This window comes from Salmo salar, chromosome 09, assembly GCF_965601325.2.
Source record: "Salmo salar chromosome 09, fSalSal1, whole genome shotgun sequence".
Taxonomy (NCBI): Eukaryota; Metazoa; Chordata; class Actinopteri; order Salmoniformes; family Salmonidae; genus Salmo; species Salmo salar.
The window spans coordinates 129,194,488-129,215,905 of NC_138299.1; the positions used below are offsets into that span (position 1 = coordinate 129,194,488).

Here is a 21,418-nt window from a genome sequence, read left to right on the forward strand (position 1 = left end):
AAACAGCATATAAACACTCTAAACAGGCTACATGTCATATTAAACAGCATATAAACACTCTAAATAGGCTACATGTCATATTAAACAGCATATAAACACTCTAAACAGGCTACATGTCATATTAAACAGCATATAAACACTCTAAACAGGCTACATGTCATATTAAACAGCATATAAACACTCTAAACAGGTCAGGAGCCAGACATGTTAGCCTAAGAAGCATAATTCAGAAGAAACGAAAATGAATTATTTAGGCTTTATTATTATTATTATTATTATTAGCCTATTATTTCAAGTTTATAGCCTCCAAATAAATAAATGGTGAAGCATTTGTGAGTGAGACGCGAGGCTGGCATGAACATTAAGCGCTCAGCATTTAAACAACATTTCTTCGTATTCAATTATTATAGTCTATAAATTGTGCATATAGGATATGACTTACTTACAATTAAATAAAATGAAAAATGTCTTATTAGGCCTATTCACTTTTAGAAACACATTTGTCCAGAGTCTGTGGCTGATGAGATGGTGCCTGGAGAGCAGGCCAGCAGCGGAGCATAACTTCTCCGTGCTTGCAGAGCCACTAGGGATGCTAAACACCATTTGGGCCACTTGCCAGGCTGGGCAGGGATGCAGAGTAAAACAAATAATAAAATATATAGGTAGGTCTAAAGGTTTTTAGGCAAAATAACCCAATCAAAACAGAAAGCTCCTTGAAAGAGGTTATATGTCAGGACTATTGGGCCAAAATCAATGATAGCATATTCTATAGATAATATAACCACAATCACACAACCTTATACGAGATGAACATTTTTGGATGATAAAAACTTTGCTATAATGACACACTTTGCTAGCTACCCACCTCATTCCTTTCCGTTAGCAAGTGCACGTAGTAAGTACACCATCATGCTTTCGAGATACGTGTCTTTTCAGATTCCATAATGGTTCTTTAGTTGTGGACACTACATCACCGCACTCCCTCTCTTGCTCTTGGTCCTCCCGATCTTTGGAAGTCACCTTGATTTTGCACCTGAGTGTTTCATCAGTTTCTTTATGAAAATATTTAGCGAACTTAATGACAGTAGCTAAAGCAAGGGGCTATAGCAGCACACGAGTAGACTACAAATGCATGCCCTGAGCTTGTGAAGTGAGCGAAATTGGAGTGGGAGAGAAGCTCGCTGTTCCAGCTTTTGGGGAACTCGCTCCAGTCAAATTGGGCACGCTCCTCTCCTCGCACATATGGGACAGCTATGTTGGCTCTTCGGAGGGTAATCGTTATTTTGGCGGTCAAGTAGCCTGTTACTTTGCATGCCTCTGTGTCACGGTCATTTATTTGAAAGGGTAGTCTCAAGCAAGGGGAAGTTTTTCTCTAATTCTCCAATGACCTTTCGCCTCTCCCCACTGTCCGAGTCCGACATGCTCTCACTCAGGGCTAGATACACACACACACACACACACACACACACACACACACACACACACACACACACACACACACACACACACACACACACACACACACACACACACACACACACATTTCCGGTACCCACAAGGTGTAGAAGCACCCGCAATGCAGGTGCTTCTACACCTGCATTGCTTGCTGTTTGGGGTTTTAGGCTGGGTTTCTGTACAGCACTTTGAGATATCAGCTGATGTAAGAAGGGCTATATAAATAAATTTGATTTGATACACACACATACACACACGCACGCAGTTATGAACGTGTCTGTCATGGTCCCTTCAAATGGCTTCACAATAATACCATCTGTCAGGAGCTCGTATTTTTAAGGAATGTTTTTCCTTTTGCTCCGAGACAGATGTTTTCTTCACATTTCACAGAGTCCCGTTATTTATTTCACATTGCAAGTTTACAGTGATTTGGAAGATATATGAATCACTTTGAAAATCAATTATTTCCAAGTTTCCTCTACCTGCTGTTCTATAACTTTCCACAGTGCCTCTGTACCTACAGTAGGCCTATGTTATGCAATTAGTTGCTTCTGTTTCCATTTTTCTGTGGGAAAACTGATTTTGAAACAGTAGGTTCTTCTCTGCTATGATCAGTAGGCCTACCAAGGTATCCTAAAGCTGGATAGACCCTAATGATAGTATCTTGATAATGCATTTAATCTTAATTGACAACATTTATTTCTGGCGTCCTTGTATATTAGAAGCAATTTGGAGAACTCTGACTGTATTCACAAAGTGTCTCAGAGTAGGAGAGCTGATCTAGGATCAGGTCCCCCCCATCCATATAATCGTATTCATTCTGATCAAAAAGGCAAAACTGATCCTATATCAGCACTAACACTCCTACTCTGAGAATAATAAATATCGGTGATGCTGTGATAATGCTTAGGCTAACTTGTTTTCCTAATGAGATTTTCTCCTCTGACTCTTGCCGCTCGGAAGACTTTTACGAGGGTTTCCGTTTCGACAGGAGCATCGGAAAGTATCGTATCACAGGGGCCCCTGGGCCTTGATGTGTGAGCTGAGCCTCAGCCAGACTGGGATGTGATTGGCCATGTGTAAGACCAATCCTGTTTATGAAGTAGAAGCTTCCTAGTCTTCATTCTAATTCTATGAGGAAAAGCTGTGTTTCTCTTTAAGATTAATAGAAGGATTTTGATTAATGTAATGACTGTTGCTTTTTTGAGAAGGTAGTTTTGAGGTTGACATTTTGAATTTAGGCTCATTAAGCTTATTTTCTTGAATGGAAAGAAAGGTACTTCTGGTGTCGTAAAGGTACCTCTGAATCTTGAATTTGATATGTTTGGTTGGCTTCCCTTCTCTGAGAATGGCTTCAGCAACAGCTTCACAGAAGATCGGTCATAGACAGGTATAACTGACCCTGTAGCAGTAAAATCAACATGCATACAATGTTCTCGGGTTTGTGTGACCTAAGTCACCTAACCCTCCCTAAAGACAGAGGGCCCTGTATTAGTGGCCCCTGTGTTGTTGGTCTGCGCTATTTATTTAAAGCATCAGTCTGTCAGCAGAGACCGTTCTCACTGTGGCAACTAGTCCTCTCATCTTTTTACATGTTGCTCAGCTATGCTTGCTATACCCTAACAGACAGGCCCTAAGGCCCCCCATGCCTCTGGAGATGGCAGTAGAGGAAAACACGTTTAAATTCTCTCACTCTTTGAATTCTCTAACAAGGGAAAGGTTAGCTAGGCTAAACAGTTACTAGGCATATAGCTTTGGCTACTGTTGACTGTACTGTCTATCTGTTCAGGTTTTCAAGACACTACCGAATTTGATTGAAGGTTCTTAGTACTTCTCAGTGCAGTGCATCGATGACTTCAGAGTTTTTGAGTTGTTTACTTACAGTTACAAAATTGAAACGCCAAGAAACCAGCACTAAACCTATTTAATATGACATAAGCGTTTAGTAAAATGCAAAGGAGATGCGGGCCATGGAAACCCGGTCCATGACTGTCACCGGCACCGCTTGCATGTCTGCTCTGCTTTAATCAAGAACCGCGAGTGGATGGAGCCCGGCCTCCAACACACAACGTCTGTGTGAAGAATTTGGCTGGAGACTTGCTCTCGTAAATGGGGTCCAAGGCATTGGTTAAGGAGATGGATAATTTTATAGACTGGAAACTGGGACAATCTAAGATGAAAATATTCACCCTTAGACAGAAGTCTGGAAAATCCACTCGAGGCCAGATTTGTGTCTTTTTGTCTGTACATGAAGCAAGCACAATCTTCAGAGGAACGGCATCGAAGGAATGACTGACAATCTTATCGCATTGAACAATATGCCTAATATACTGTCCGGTACAGTTGGTAGGAGTGTGGTGCTAGCAACACCAAGGTCATGGTTAAATTCCTGCAGGGATCACATACTCAATTTATGCACTCATTGTTTTGTAACTCTCTTTGGATAAAATCATCTTCTTAGTGACATATTATATATACTGTAGCCTCACAGGGTACAGCAGCAAAATTATATTTAGGCTTTGTGAATGACAGCAATTTCATATACACAGATATGAACTTCACACAAACAGTCCTCTCACTCCGTCTGGTTTCTGAACAGTGAGTAACGTCATAAGCGTTAATTAAACCACATTTCCCCATAAGGTGGTCCCACAGGGTGATGATATGCTTGTTTTGTTATGGGCAGTATCCTTCAGTCATCAGTGTTCTTAAGGGACCATCTGAGATCTGTTTTGCATGAAATGGCTCTCAAATGTGTCCAGATGCATTCCCAAGGTGAGAAGAGGTGTTGAGAAATGGGTGTCTGTGTCCTTCTCCACTGTTTTGTATAATATCGCCTGTACCTTTTTCCCATTCTATTTCATTTTCACCCTTTAGCCCCTGTCTATTATCAGTTCAATAGAATGATAGTTTCCTATTTTTGGTCATTTTGGATCCAACTTCTGACACCTGTAGTTTTAGTTTGAGACAGGGCCATGCCTATATAGTACTGGACTGTTGTTCTAGCATCCAATGTCACAATCTTACTGGCATGACATAGCAGTGATGCATGAAGTGATGATTGAAACCTCCCAGTAGTCAAGTTGAATGAAGTAGCTTAACTTCGGTGCAGCCTTTTGCCTCAGCTGAGCATAGTTGATAACATATTCCAGTGTGGAACATTTTGCTCCCCAAGTCCAGAAAAGACTTCATATTTGGGTAATGAATCGACAGCAAGCCAAGTATGACCCTTGACAGAGTAGACAAAGTACAGATGTTCCCTGCTGGAGTGGCACCTGAAATACCCTACGACTCCATCAGCACACTGCCTTCTTTCTCAGGACGTTGAATGGAGCACTTGTTCGTGGTGGAGGTGAGGCGGCAAACAACTCTACTGTACGTTTTACATCTTTAACCCAGTTGAGGACCAGTCTGACCACAGCTTGTACAGCCCGCCTCTCCAGCTCTGCTGTCATGTGTGGAGCAGATCCATGCGGTGACATGTTTTGCCATGTCAAATGGGTAATTTGCACTGTAGTGTACAGCAGGGCTTCCCGCCAAGTCCACAGCCGACATCCATTTTCAGAGGGGAAAGATGGAATGATGGGTCCTGCCAGTATACTGGTGGAGAGGCCCGAAATGTTACAGATGTGTATTACTGTTACCCAATAGTTTGCTTGAATTATTTTTTATTTAGAACCTGAAAAAACACCAGCTGTTTCAAGGCAATGTTTTTCTGTTGGTGTCCTGTTATGGATTCCGCCTTGTCCCAGTGTAGACTTTTTATTTCTCTCAACTTACATTTTTCATTAGCTGTATTTTTGGGGAGGTGTCAAAGCTGAATTTTTAATCCAGAGTTAAGTGTGAGGCCTTGTTGTTCTTTAATGGTGAATGCTTTTCATTGACAGCCAGGGCGAGTTCAGCTGTTCAGCCTAAATGATTGGCCCCAAAATAAGCATCCTTCAGAGATGGTGGTTTCTAACAGTGGTGCTGGTTATTTTCATTGCACAGAGGGTCTTCCTGTGCTTCATACTCTGTGAGTTATGAGTCTCTCACCCAGCAGTGAAGGAGGGGTGGAGAAAGACCCCATTGCAGGCGCCCAGCTTTTGTTTGAGTCCACTGCACTGGTGGTCAGGCCATTGGTATCCAGCAGATTTGGCATAGCAGGGATGGAAAAGAGCCCTGTTATGTAACCTTATCACTCGCTGTTCCGTTGAGGTGTGACATCCCCAACAGTCTGTTCTGACACGGCACCCTCTTCAACAGTGTGATCATGCTGTCCGAGACACAGATAATGAGTAATATCAGTGTTGAACTTGTACCCAATGGAAAGGACATTGATGGAGAGAAGGTTCCTCGTGACCAAATCAGGTTTGGACCAGGCTGCATTGGTTCCATCGTTACCCACCACTACTTAACAGCTTGGCTGGCGGAAAGTGTCCGGACACCCTGTATGGGTTCTAGTGATCTGCCAGGCAAGGATCAAGTCTTCTTTTCCTGCCGACGCAAACGTTATGAAATCCATTGTTCTACGCTGTATTCCCCCTAGTTCAGTCAGCTAGCTGTGTCTGGAGGATACTTGCAATTTAAACATGCTTATATCAGACATATTGACTCCCTGTTGGTTTTTGGTTTAAAAGTGCGAAAGTTAGCGGTTTGGGACAGTGGCTAGGTAAACATATCCAAAATTCTAATTTGAGTAAAGTAACCCTTTAAGCCGGACCATTTAGTGGCATTCACCCCTGTGCTCCTGACAGTGGACATCAAGGACATGATGGAGTCCACTCTGGTCAGCCCAAAAGTGTCCAGGGGAGATATTGTTTGATTCCTGAAAAGTGCACAACCAGCAACACGATCTGAGGCTGGGTAAAATTAGCCCTGATAAGCGATAAACGCACTTGTCATTGTCAGTGACGTGAAGTCAGCGGTAGGCTAATGCTTCTGTTCACACTTCAGCTATCCTTTTTCTTCCACCTGAGTTGCATGGGGACGACGTGCTCTGTTACGACAAACCAAAGGCATAGTTCTGCAGCGACTCGGGCTCAAAAAAAAGTTATTGGGTAATTTTAGTTAAAACGGATCAATCAATGCTCCTTTGACCAAAAATGGTAGTCTTCAGCTAAAGCAATGCAGCCCAGTGTCAACAACATGAATAGTTGCAGGCACAACTTGACAGTCTTTTATGGATATACTAGCCTGACTGGCCATCAGTTTTCTTTATTACTGATTCCTGGCCAAGCATTCAATCTATATTCTCTTAAACTAAGGAATTTAAACAAATTAATTCAACAGTGAAAGTTATATTGATTGGGCTCTGATTGTAATTGCCTTCACTGGTAGTTCTTTGTATTGAATCATTTATTATGTGTAGCATCTGAGTTCTAAAGTCAAATTAGACTGTAGGCTAGTTAGTACGAGCAAGGTACAACCATGTGTTAGTTAAAGCTCAGTAAAAGAGAGCCATACCTATTGAAATGTTGGATTACCCTAGTAGGTTATACCAGGGTTTCCCAAAGTTGGTCCTGGGCGCCCCCCCCCCCCCCCTCCCCCCCCAAATAACCTATAACTATCCTTCCCACTATATTTAGAGTTGTCCTGCCGTAAAGTGTTTACAGCCTGACAGTTTGATTAGGCTTTGTTTCTGAAACTGTCACTTGGGTTGATTGACATCTTGGATTTGATTGGAGCGGTCTGCTGAGTTTTGAGGTACTATTTATTTATGACCAGGCTGCCTTTACAAAAAAAAGATTGCCATTTTGAAACTGCAGTAAAAGTGCAGTTGACTGTGGTATTTTAGACGCAGCATACTGCATTTATACTGGACTTTTAACTGCAGTTATACTGACGCGTACTGCAGTGATACTGCACTCTGACTGTAATCCACTCTGACAGCAATCTTTTTTTTCGTAAGGATGGGATTTTGGCGAGTACAGGTCCTCTCCATCACCCTCTCTCGGTCCGTGCTTATCTTGGGCTGGCGGTTGCTTATGGCTCCTGGTATTCTTCTCGTCGTGTGCCGCTCTGACCACAAGGAAATTCTGCTGGGTGATTTTCTTTTCAGGATGACATGTCACCTGCTGCCGTAAATTGCTTAGTCCTGGCAAGCCCCAACCCACAAGTAATTACTAACAGAGAGGAATACTGTCTGGCAGGTTTCACCCAGACTGACTGGTCTGCTACTGCGTCTTCTATAACTGTCTCAATCACTCTCCTTTACTAATATGTATGGAAGTGCAGGGTTTGTGAATGACAACGATGAATTGAAACAAGCTATTGGCAAAGTAACTCATCCGATGTATGTATGGTAATTGGTAAAACGTACAGGGGCACAGGCATGCACATACTGTTTCTGACTTATATGAGCTGTGTTAACTGTTCGGTGCCAAGCCAGTACCTAAATCCTATTGGAATGTTAGGTGTATAACATTTTCCTTATACTTTCTTTGGTTTCCACACCATTGCAGTATCCAATCTTTCTCAACTTTATCCCATTTCCTGTAATTGAGTATCTTTTAGATAGTCTGTAATGAGAAAATTATTCTGGTGGTTTTCATGGTAGCTAAAATGCCGTAGTCCTCCAGACCACAATCGTTGGTATAGACTTACATGCCATTTGTTACCAGAAATTGGTTCAAGGAAGTATGCCCCATGCGCAAGTGAATCAAAGGGGGATATGATCTTCAGTCTGAGAGACTGTTAGCAGGAAAAGGGCACTTTGAGATGGATGTTGGAGAGACACAGCCTCTAACTGTCCCTGGCGCGATGCACTAGACTGTGAAATCAGCCTTTCTGAAAACCTGCCCCAGCCACACACGGTCGGTAACGTTAGATGTCAGTGTGTTGACCAACCGATGAAATGCGGTGCCACGACACTCCCAATAAAAACAGCCCCTGACACACACAAGACACACGCAGATGCACACACAGAGATATGTCTTACTATATTTGTGAGGACCAACAATTGATCCCCATTCAAAATCCTATTTACCTAACAGAAATTCTGAACCTAACCACAAACCCCTAATCCTAATTCTAACCATAACCGAACCCCAACATTTTATTTTTACAAGTGAGGACAGCAAAATTTCCTCACTTCTCTGAATTTTAGTTGGTTTACTATTCTTGTGAGGTCTTCTGGTACTCACAAGTATAGTAAAACGTGTACACACACACATACACCGACATGGGGTAGATGGTGGATGGAGACGGTGATCTGATGACGCCAGACCAAACCTGGTTAGGCTAGACCAGCCTGCACCTCAGTGGAAACAGACACATCAAATGCCTGTGGAGGCCAGAGGAGAACTAGGTAATACTGTACTGTGCTGCTCCTGCTACTGCTGGCCTTTCTGGCTCACGATCCGCCTGGAGTCTGAAGGCTGCCTGGAGGCCTCAGTCTGCCAGACACCTTTTGGATGCTAATTGGCTCAACAGAGGTTTCAACGGAACATGTTAGCACAAGACCTGGGTTTAAAAAATAGTATTTGAAATCTTTCCAATACTTAAGCCGTGCTTGATTGAGCTCGCCTGGTGGAATGGGACCACTGAAATAGTCCTAAGAGTGCAAACCCCACCCATCTGGCACATTCCAGGCAGGCTCACGCAAACACAAGTATTTCAAATATTTCAAATACTATTTGAACCCAGGTCTGGTAAGCACTAGTTCTCTGATGCAGTGTTCTTCTCACTTACCCAGGCATGCCAGAATGATTAGGACACCAGACACCAGGTTTTCAGAATAAAGACCACAGTGGAAATGGATCTATTTGAAGAGAAATGCACCCCAGATGATCACACTCCTCCGTTCTTACCAGGAAGTCGGCTGTATAGAGTGGGGCTTTTACTAACACTTCATTACAACAACATTGGCCAATTTGGCCGAGTGCTTATTTTGTCCCATCCAAACGACTTCCCACTCTTGGAGGTGGTTACGGTAAGCACAGCTCAAGTCTGCCACGTGGTTATTTCTACCATGCACTTTGTGCTGTAATATCAACACTGGAAGTGTATTGAATGCATTCCATGAACAAACACAGAGGAGACTGACATTATAATGAATTTAAGAAACTTAAAGAACTCTCTGGCAACAAGATAACTATGGCATTTTAATAGCTCGACCTATAGTTAACCCGTGATAATCTATGGTTCTGTAATGAAAATATTTTGCAAAGGCTTCTGCCTTTTTGTTAACATGTTGTTCTACCATCTTTTTCTTATTCATTTAGTATTTTAACCTCTTGACCACTTGTGTGCAAAGAACAGAGAGAGATTGTTAAGGGATTTTGGATTGCATTGTGAGTTTTAATGAAATGCTCTCCATGTCTCTACTACAGATTCGGATTGAAAGCAATTTGTTAAGCTTGCCTAATAGGCCTATGTAGAAGCACAGCATAGTGTGTTCTGTTGAGGTCAATAGGGGTTATTTGAGGTGTTCACCAAGCTATCAGTCTCCCTCTGGTGATCACACTGTGCTGGCAGGCCTATGTGCAACCACACGTGTTCACAGGACTTCACACACAATATCCACCCCTGGTTTTTAACAGTCTCATGAGTCTCCCTCCAAGGCATTGTCAGATCCAGAGGAGAATTATAACATTGCCCCCTAAGCCCCTTTTAGTGGGAGCTGCAGTGAGCCAAGTAGTGTGTGTCTATAGTATGCCTGCAGTGCTAAAGCTCTTCATAATGATGCCCCAGCACTGCCACTGAATAGCCCCCACTCTGCTGTGTCATTATTTGTCAGCCCCCCAACCTCTATTCCTTATGAGGTTCTGCTGGGCCTGTAATTAACATGAGTCATACAGCGGCAGACTTCCCGTAAGTCCTTTCCAATTTATGGACAGTCAAGATGTTGGGTCATAAGAAAAAAACATGTGCTCTTCCCTGTGAACTCTCAAGGGAAGAGGACACAGCTTTTTTTATGGTGGGGGGGGGGGGGCAACATCCTGACTGTTTATAAGTTGAAAATTATGCCCCTGTCCCACACACCCCTCATCACGCAGAACTATCAGCCTTAACCCCCCCCCCCCCCCCCTTCTTCTGGACATATAGACAGTTGAGTTTCCTCTAGCAGACATCCAACAGGACTCGTCAGACAGAGACAGACCTCTCAAGAGCCCCTCGATGATGCGCCTTATTGCTCAGGCCATCTGCCCAATGTTCTCCTCTTCGGAGATGTAAACTCTGGCTTGGCTTTGATTTAAGCCTGAGATCTCTCCTCTCGTACTTTACACAAACCTCTGATGTAGCACTTGGCCTTGAGGGCTGAGACTAATTGAGACCCAGAGTACACAATTTCTTGGCTTCACATCGATGTGCAGAGATGTTATCAGGGTTCAGATGCAGCCGCAGCGCCTCTGACTGAAGTAGAGGTGCTTTTACCAGTGTTGAGGAAGAAAGGCGTCACGCAGATGAGATGACATCCGTCTGTCGGAAGACATTTCTGTTCCCTTTTATCCTATCTCAAGCTCCTAAATTGTTTCTTTTTGCTTATGGTTAAGGTTCCAAATAGATGTTTAGTGGATGTGTCATTAGCGCTCTGATACATGGAGAATGGCATTGTGTTTCAGGTGATTGGCAGTTAGCGGTGGCCTAGCCATACCATTTTCTATTGTCTTTGGACTGAGGAGTAGCATTCATTTTGTTGTTTTACGATATGGTGGTGTCTTTGGTCAGAAATCATCCCCAGCTGTCCCCCTCTCCAGCCAGTGTTGTTGGTCTGTAGCTAAAGGCCATGTTCGTTCATTATAAGGCTAGCTGTCATCTGAGAGTTTTTGCAGCACAGCCCATCTGGAGCCACTTTGGATAAAGACGGCTCTCTCGTATAACCGGCTGTACTGTAAATACTTGTTTATTTGTTTATCTTTCACTCTTTATTACGTACGTGTGGTTGTGTTGTTTAGTTTTTTACAAACAAACGAGTCCTCCATTAAAGGGCTACTTCGGGATTTTGGCACTTCCCCAGAGTCAGATGAACTCGTGGATACTATTTTTATGTCTGTGTCCAGTACAAAGGAAGTTAGCGGTAGTTTTGTGAGCCAATGCTAACTAACATTAGCACAATGACTGGAAGTCTAAGGGTATCTACTAACATGCTAGCAGATACCCATGGACTTCCAGTCATTGTGCTAAAGCTAGTTAACAACTTCCTTCAAACAGCATGCAGAGACATGAAAATGGTATCCACGAGTTCTTCTGACTCTGGGGAAGTAGATAAAGGGCCTTGTTGCCAAAATCTTGAAGTATCCCTTTAAGACCCTTGGAATCTTTCCCTGGACCTTGGTTTAGGTGTTTGAGGAGAAATATGCTCTTGTTGTGTATGACATAGGCTTTACTATTGCTGATGCAAATGATAACTGAGCTAAAGCAGGCACGTTGCACTGAGGAGGAACACTTTGTCTCAGTCCAGTGTGCCTCTGGGTTTGTGTAACAGTCTGTTAACATGTAATGAGTTGTTTAAAGGCTGGCTGCAGACCTCCATTCCCAGTTTGATTATTTTGCTAGCTAAATAGATTGATGGAATTCAGCTCTTTGGCTGCCTTGGCATCTTGCTCTGTTTGGCAACAGCATTGTGGGAATTCAACTAGCAGTTGGATGGATGGATGGACGATGGCCTTTTTTTTTGCTAAATTACCCTGTGCACACACAGTACACCTGCATTCACTAACACCTGCACTCAGGCCATGCTTAAAATCCATCATTCTGACTTTTGTTCGATGTTTTGATTCTGGTAATTAACTCAATGCAATTTTGAGTCTTGAGTGAAGTGGAAATGTATCAGATATTTCTTAGGTCATCGAGCCGATTTTAAGCGTTGTCATAATTGAAACTGAAGTGTGATGCAGGATTTGGATGGGGTTTTTAATCCAACGGCTATTTCTAAATTAGTACGCAATGTCTGCTAGTTCAGCTGTGCTGGAGTCCGACGTTAGAGAAAGTAGTCATTTTATTTTCCCCATTTGTTTGAGCTCCATAAAAACACTTTCATGTCTTCCTCCACATTTATTGTTTGAAAAAGTGTTTTTTACTATTGGCTGCCGAGTCCCAAGTCCTTGTGTTATTTTCACCCAAGGCTTTAGAATAATAACTACAGTTTATGTGATTGGCACCGGATGGTTTTACACAGATCACATGGAATGAGTGTTAAAGTCTGAACCCAGACAGGCCTCGCATTTTAAACTGGTTTGACAGGCTCGCAGCCCACTGCCATAGCAGCATAACCCTTACAATAAAGCACAGGTTCTTCATTCTCAAGTGCTATAGTGCCTTCTTCATAATGGACTTCTGAATCCTAAAGTCCTCATTTTGATAATCGTCTACGTCATGTGTCAAACTCATTCCACGGAGGGCTCAGTGTCTGCAGGTTTTCGCTCCTCCCATGTACTCGATTGATGAATTAAGGTCAGCAATTAGTAAAGAAATCCTCTCATCTGGTTGTCTAGGTCTTAATTGAAAGGAAAAACCAAAAACACAGACACTAGGCCCTCCATGGAATGAGTTTGACACCCCTGGTCTACGTAAAAAAAACAACAAGAAGTTGCTTTTCCATTCATTTTTTTCATTAACCCTGTGTGTATCAAGGTATTAAATGAAGGTGAGCGAGTGGTCCACTACTTCTATTTCAACTGTCATCTCACTTCGAAGCAGCTAGGGAGTTCCACCAAGGCTTCCAGTGAGAAGAAATTACAATCAACTAGCAGAGCCAATATGCTCCAAATCTGTTGATATTAAAGAGTTCCTCCCAGCATGTGCATCAGGGTCGGTCTCTGTCTGTCACAGACAATGAATTAACTGTCTTTCTCACTCCCCTTTCCATTGCCACCCGAACAACACCACGTCGTGGGCTGTGTCACTTTTTCCCCTAGCGAATTTCACATGTCAATTAGGCACTTTTCCAAAAATAAACATAGTTATCACGTTGATGTTTTTGCAGTGTCAGAAGAAATCAAGGCACCTATTAGAATTTGAAACGGGATTGTTTAAACATGGCTGGCTACGGGAGAGCTTAGTAACCCTTTTTTTCTCCATTCTTCCTGAGGTGGAGAAATGTATTCTCTGCTAATGCTGCGTGTCCCTGTCAAAGCCGCTGCCAGTCAAAATGGACTGCACTTCATAAACTGCCCGACGGGTCAGTAGTAGGAATAAAATGTACTACTGTTGATTCCGAACAACTCGCTTTTTAGTTCCATCTCCTTACATTAGCTGTGGTCCAACGTCAGCCCTTAAATGGTTTGTCTGGACCAGTGCAGCTTTTGTCTTGTTATCCCAGAGGGGCCTGCATTCCATCCACCGAAGTTAACATTGAGTGGCTGGTTAGCTATTGCACTTTGTGTTGCATCATTTTCATCAATGATACTGTAATATGTACTGTATTGTATTACATATTTAGAAGGTATGTGGTGGTGGGAATTGGGTGCCATTCATCGATATAGCAAGATGCATGATCTTTTCCAGAGACAACATCGCCCACTGTGAAGGCTTACTTATTAGGTTGGTTTCCCTGCATCGTTACTCATGGCAGGAGACCTTCACCAGGTGCACCGAGTCAGGGCGAGGTTATTTTAACGTGAACATGACTTACTCTGATGCCGACTGTGAAAGACATCACTGCTGGGAGTCTTTACAGGGCCTCCAGGTTTCCTGATGAAATAGTGCAGTCGGGCTGCTATAAACCTCCCCAGTGACTTGGTAGGAGGAGCTGGAGTGACTGCTCCTTCCCTAAGACATAAACCACGACCACGTGCATGTCAGACCAGACCAGACCAGACCAGCCCTCCCATGACATTATAGACGGGGGAGACTTGGGAGGTTCCCAATGCTTTCAGCAGGATCTGCCGCAATGTCCAAAGATTTTCCCAAATGAGGGGGAAAAATTATGTTTGGCTGAAAGAAAGTATGTTTGGCCTTGGCAGCTCGTGCCCACGTTTTTGTGTTTTCGACTCGTCTCCGCTGTTTTGTCGTCGTAAGCGACCATGATTTAGGCTAATGCGCTTGTCTCCGGTCGGTACTGTATGTGGCGTTGAACAGACACTCATTGTCCACCTTCCGAGTTTTTAATGAGGGAGCTAAAATAAAACGGCAGTAAACTTCAGAAGCATGAAGAGTAGGAGATCCGTGGCAAACAAATGCCAAGGTCCACTTCCCAGAATTCATAGCTGCTCTGTGAGACATGACAGTTTCTTCAGTCAAGGAAGTATTGAGCTCAATGTGCAACACAATTTTGTACGGAATCCATATTACTTGTGTTACGTAAGTTGTATTTTCTCAGAACTCCTAGTCATTGTTATTTGTTAGTTGAACTCAGTTCTCTCATTGGAATGTATTTTTCCTATTAACTTATCTTCTCTCTCCCTCCAAGGCATACAACATATGTGCAACGATAATAATTGCTCACATCAATCTTGCCAGAGGTTCTTAGCAGGCAATCCTTCATAGGCTTTATAGTAACATTATCTCACAGTCCCACATCATGGTTCCACACAGATGTCAGGATGTCATCATGCATTGGTTTGGGAGGCCAGCCTCGTTGTTATGAAACATATTAACAATGAGAAGGTGTAAGATAGTGAAAAGAAAAGATAAACGAGATCCACGTTTTCCCAGAGCCGTCCATGTCCCTCAACAGTGTGTGGCAACACAGGACGAAAGATCCTGTCATGAAATAACTAAATTAAAGGAACATGAAATGTGCCATGAGCGAAGCATGACATTTGGCCTTGAAGGACATATTCTGTTGAACATATTTTAGTGGCATTTTACAGTATTATGTAACATCTGCAGAGTGTTATTACATGATTTTGATCAAGTCTCTCATCCAATTGAATACAGTCTGGATACAACCACTTTTTGTGTTCACTGTTTGCTTAAGCCCTACTCATTTGCAAAAATGTAATTATGGGGTACTGTATGTAGATTGATGGAGAGGAAAAAAAACGATTGAATACATTTTAGAATAAGGCTGTAAAATAACAAGATGTGGAAAAAGTCAACGGGTCTGAATACTTTCCGAATGCACTGTAGCTTTACTGATTTTCTATCTACAATATGTTGTCCTGATCACATCTCTGATGTGTGTGTTGTCTGTCACTTGCAGGTGGCTTGACGTGAGCGTGGCTAACCTGACCTGTACCCAGTACTGGGTGATCTACCTGCGGGTGCTGCAGGAGGCCGTGTGGCCGGGGGGCAGCCTACCAGCCCAGCCCCGCCCAGAGCGCAGCCACCAACAGAAGGAGGACACCAAGCAGCAGTCCCTGCACTGCCTCATGAGTCTACTGCCAGGTAAGGGATCATTAATAATGAAGAGGCAGGCTCGTGTTCATTAGGCACCAAATGGAAGGAAATGGACTGAAACCGGGGAATTATGGACTTGTTCAATAAGAAACGCTCATTTTTGTTTTTCTGTTCCAATTATTATTTGTATGCATTTTTTCATTAACTTTACTAATAAACATGACCCAGTCGTGACCTTGTGTGTCACTACTTCCGCCGAAGTCGGTCCCTTTGCTTGTTCGGTCTTCTAGCCATCGCCGATCCACCTTTCATTTTCCATTTGTTTTGTCTTTGTTTTCTACACACCTGGTTTCATTCCCCAATTCCATGTTCATGTATTTAACCCTCTGTTTTGCCCATGTTTTTGTGCGTGATTGTTTCTATGTTCATTCGGTTCGTTATGGCTGGTTTTCGACGGGTGCTGTTTTCACCCTTGCGTAATTGATTACCGTTTATTGTTCTTCAAGTGTATTGTTACCTTGTGCCTTTATTTTGAGTAAAGTATGTTGCTCACTCATTCTGCTCTCCTGCGCCTGACTTCATGCACCAGCTACACCCACCTTCTGACATTGTGACCTGACCATGAAAAAGGAACTGGGTTCTAACTTTGGTCTGGAGTCCAGTACAGCACATATCAGGAAAAACTCCTGGCCCATACACACTCATTCCTATCGAGCTCTGCAAACATACAATTCCTCAGTATTACAGTCGTAGATATTGCTTATGTGCAATACAATGGCATTTAATGTAAATTCAGTCATTTCAACTAACTATTGATCTTTCTAAGAAGCCATTTCAGGGACTACCGGTCTTAACTATATCCAACTAGCTATATTTTTAGTTTTTCCCTGTGGAGTCCTGTGCGGCCTCACGGTCCTATATTTGTACTCTTCTGTGTTTACAGATCTGCTCTCAGATATGCTGGGCTCAGACAAATACCAACTAAGCTGGCAGACTGCACTGGAATCTCTGCAGGACCCTTACATAAACAGGTGACCACACACAAACACACAACAAAGTAACGTACACTACATCACTTGCCTGTCTGTCTGGCCATGATTTAAAGAGCCTGACATCATGGTCTTGCAATAGATTATGAAGGAACATGACACGAGGTATTGATAAAGGGTTCTAAAGCTAAGTGATGAGCTGGTTGTGAATCAGTGGGCATCAGCCAAGTTTTATACCGCGTTTGATATATACCTCTTTCCAGACACGTTTCCAGTGGGTAAAGCTGATGATTTATACATTGCCAGTCCTTTGTTCTTAAGATGCGTTAGTTTTGATTATAGTGGCATGTGTTACAATTCATCTTCTTATTGAAATGTTCAAATAAGGTGGGTGTGCGTAAGGTACAGTATAATATATTTACGACTCAACTAAGTCCCTGTAGTGTTTGGAATATGCTGTTAGAATCAAGAAAGTTGTCTCAATTGTAAGGATTTTGTTGTTGTAATTTGGCTCGTTGAACCTTGTAGGAGGTTTTGGTCCTCTTGGCCTGTATGCTTTTGCCTAAATCATGCCTTGATGTAAATGGGGGGAAATTGCAACACAATTGCAGAAATATGAGGTTGTGATTTGAACCATTGTAAAATTCGCTAGCCACAAATGAAGTTTTCAAAATTTTAAACAAACTTATAATGTCCACCTGTAACTTGCCAGAATTAAATGATGTATACTTTTGGAGAGAGGAAATGTTGGACAGCAGATTTCTGGAAGACCCCTGACCTTTAACCTGTGACTCTTACCCTGTACAGACACCTGGTCTACTGTATCTGGGACCTTCTCCTCGAGTTCCTCGTCCCTGAAACATCTGAGGAGGACTTTCAGAAAACCCTGCTGCAAAGTCTGTCCAAAAACGCAGAGAAACTACCACCATAAAAGCTGTGGGATAGATACTCGGGTACACACACGCACGCACACACACACACACGTTTAATCAACTGTGTCAGTGAATAGCCCCCGATGAAAGTCCAGCCTAGCACGTCTGGATAAATTCCATTATTCATGTGTCGCCACCTTCACCGCTGAAACTTTGGACCCGAGGTCATCCGGGTCTGTCTCCGATTTAGTCCATGACGTCTGTGGGTCTCAAACATCGGCCACACATCCGGAGCAGCTTTGATTACCCATCACCTGTTTTCTGTTTGATCAGAATACCTCTCTGATCTCCAAAAGCCCAACACACCAAACTTCCCAAATCCACCCTTTTCCTGCTTCCTAAAACCTCCAGCTTTGTACCAAACTCATTTCAGATGGACTTCACACCATTGTTATCCCTCGTGGTCTTTCTGTATCCTGTTGGAGCTAGAAGTTTACTAGAATCGCTAGTGGTTTAGAGAAGTCCAATTAGATCTTTCCCCACTTTAGGCTTACTGTGTCGTGCTTTGCCCTTTTGGGATGACTTGCCTTTGTGTTCTTTGTTATATGCCCCTATTTCTTTTGATCCCCTTGGCTCTACACCAAGCAGCACATGTGCTGTGTTGCATTAATACTGTACTCCCTTACTCCTGGGGCCCTCCTGAGGCCTGGCTCGTACTGATATAGTCCACTGATACATTTCTGTTAAAGTGGTCACTCACACGTTTTGAACTTGTATGATGAAGGCCACTGCACTTTGAAGCTCTTGATAGCCACTTTCCCACGGGCCTGAAATGGTGGTTTTAAGTAATATACTATACAAGTACATCCAATTTTCAGTGGTCTCTCTGCTACTTTTTAAAGTTATGATACATTTTAAGAGCATCACCAACGCAGTGAATGGGGAAAACATTTTCTGAATGTGCAATCCTACAGGAGGGTGTGATTTGGTTAATGACCTATAATGTACATTTCGATGTATATCATTTATAATTTCTTTGAAAGTAGCAGAGAGCCCTCTCTGGAAATGTGATGTGTTTCAAGAGCATGTTGTTCCAAACAATATGTCTAAGCTAAATCAAAAATTGTACTTTTGAGATATTTATAATGTTGTTAATGTTGAATCAATTAATGTGATTATTATTATTTTTTTTTAAATCTAGACATACTCCATATTTCAGAGCACACTATAAGGAGGATGACACCAAGATGTCTGTACCACGTACTGTTCACAGATCATAGGGTCTTACAGGAGGCATGTATAGGTAGGACTTAAACGGGCCTAAAATGGCCACTTTCATCATGATTTTCTCAAAAAAGCATGTGAAACATCCTTCCTCCCGATTTAAGTTTTTATGTGAGAATTGGCAGGACAATCTGAGATGACCCAAATATTTTTGGGTCATGCTGGTGTGCAATCGCCTAACGATGCGTAACTTATGTCTGTGAAACGGGCACAAAGACTTCTCAACATTGGCATTCCGTGACACAAGATGTTCACCGTGTTTGACATTCCTCACTCTTACTGATGCTTATTATTGCCTTTATATGTGTAAAGTAGGTCTGACGTCAGCTAAAGCTCATGCAGGCAGCATAGTAGCGTACGTCTGTCAGAGGTCCAAAGTGTCCTACACAAATTTGTTGCACTCTCATCTTTGTCTTAAAAGAACATAATATCGCAGTCATTCTTTATTTCTGTATTCTTGTTAACGTGATTGATTTATTTGATTGTGTCTAACTTGTTTGTTCGATTGTAATGATGCTTTCTGTGAAAATGTGTATTGCTCAAAAAGAATGACAGGGATACCAGTGGTACCGAAGAGAATTAATACCTGTAGGAAATGCTTTTAAATTGCCTTAAACATGGCTGGAAGAGGTCTCGTCCGTCTTTACTATGTAGTCTCTGGACATGCCTTTTGTACATCGTGTCACAAAGTAGTAGCAAACCCCAGTGACAAGGTGTGTTCTGATGTTGTGCTGAATGTTGTGTACTGTAATGTTGATTCCCTCCTGTACACATTCCTAGCTGTTACCTCTATCCCTGTTGAATCCTTTGTGATGAACATTAGGGGTAGCTTGCGTTTTGCAAGACCGTTGTCCTGTCCTCAAATGTATCACGTCACATGAAATGTTCATGTTTGACACGTAAGTCATTTGACAAAATTGTGAGTGCCGTTTTCACATGGAACACATTGCAAATCTGTGAAAGTTTGTTACGTGGTTTTTGCTGCAAGTTGTTTGAGTACTGAAAAAAAGAGTTTGTCAAATTATCTTATGTACTCTGTATGGTGCCATTATAGACACAATTTGTTTATCCGATGATAAAAATAAGTTATCAGTGATTAATTAACTTACAGAAGTGGTATTGTTTGGCATTTGTTTGGTTTCTCGTCAGAAGGGTTCTGCACACAATGGCTGCTAGCTGCTATTCCGTTGAAGTCTCGCCATGTCTCCCTAACTTCCCTTTTGTCAACACCTCAGCTCTTTCTCAATTGTCTTTCCTCAATTCCTCTTGTCCTATCTCCTTGCCTTCTTCTCAAAACACATTGGAGGAGAAGGTCAGAGGGGAGGGATTTGGGAATTGAGAAAATACAATTTATCACTTAATTACATGTCTGATTTGACATTACAATCCCAATTCAGTTTACACCAGTGAAGGCTTTTTGAGTGTGGAATTGTAAATATTAATGCTTTGAATGTCACTCTTTGTAACTCTGTCTGTGTGTTATAACTGGACTCCATCACAAGATTTTACATTTGCTGGTGTTGATAATTTCCAAAACCAATAAAATGACCAAAAATGGATTAGTGTACACCATTTGTTGTTCAATTATTATCAAACTAGGCAAAAAAATAAATACTTTGATGTACGTGCTTTTATATCTTATAAGCCTAATTATCCGTTATGTTTCTCTTTGTAGCAGATTGCCTCAATGACACAAAATGGTTGTTAATAGTTTGAATCGTTGTGAGATAAGACTTTATAAGGTGCTCACGCATGTTCATGACAACTGTACAATACACTACAACTACATAACAATGCATTCTATTTCTCAGCGTTAGCTCAGGTGTCATCAAAATTTAACATGAATGCAAACACATTTTCTCCAGACCGTAACATTGAGGCTAAGGCCCAGAAGTTTCTTTTGATTTGAGCGTTTCATTGGCTAAATCGTTTATAACTCAGAGCCATATAGCCAGCATGTCCCCATTTTAAGAAGGGACAGAATGTGTTCATGAGTGGAACATAGGTAATCCATCTTCTTTAAACAATCGCCCAGAGCTGCAACATCAAACACAGTCATCGCCTCTGTACGTGAGAGCTTTGTTTGGCCTTTGTCTCTCTGTGTTGATCAAACGAGAGGCTACACGATAAATTAACACAGGTGTGAAGAGAGAAAACACTGTCTGCAGGTGTCCATGCCCTGATCCTGATGACGCCATCTTTAACCAAAGCCATATGGTGAGTCAAGGAGGGGAGCACCTGTTGACCGGAGAACAATGGTATTCTGTGCAGGGCCTGCTTTGCCAAAACACGTAAACGTAAAATAGTAGTGTTATCAAGGAATATTTGAATTAGAACATGCAAATTTAGCCTGTGTTCATTAGGACATGCATCTGAAACAGTTTAAAAAAGTTTTGCAACGAAAATAGAAATTTGGTGGCTTACAGGTCATTTATTTAGCAGACCCTCTTCAGTCCAGGTCGTCCCTCCCAGTTTCAGCCTACTTAACATGACCCTGGTCTTAGCATTGGTGCCTTGTTGAAGTTACAAAATCAAATGCATACAACCACCAACCAATGAGAGCCAAATATTTTGGTCCAGATTTGCTGTCTCCAAAGGAGTGGTACATTCTGA

At 42.3% G+C, this 21,418-nt stretch overlaps 1 protein-coding gene across 1 annotated transcript in view; it reads left to right on the plus strand.

Annotated features, from left to right (window-relative positions):
* The window catches only part of snx19b (sorting nexin 19b), a 33,918-nt gene extending 13,546 nt beyond the window's left edge, over window positions 1-20,372 (plus strand). The window contains exons 10-12 of the mRNA XM_014213767.3: window positions 15,524-15,708; window positions 16,604-16,691; window positions 17,457-20,372. Coding sequence (XP_014069242.1) covers window positions 15,524-15,708; window positions 16,604-16,691; window positions 17,457-17,580 — 397 coding nt within the window. The 3' untranslated portion in view covers window positions 17,581-20,372. The remainder of the gene's footprint in view (window positions 1-15,523; window positions 15,709-16,603; window positions 16,692-17,456) is intronic.
* The last annotated feature ends 1,046 nt before the right edge of the window (window positions 20,373-21,418 follow it).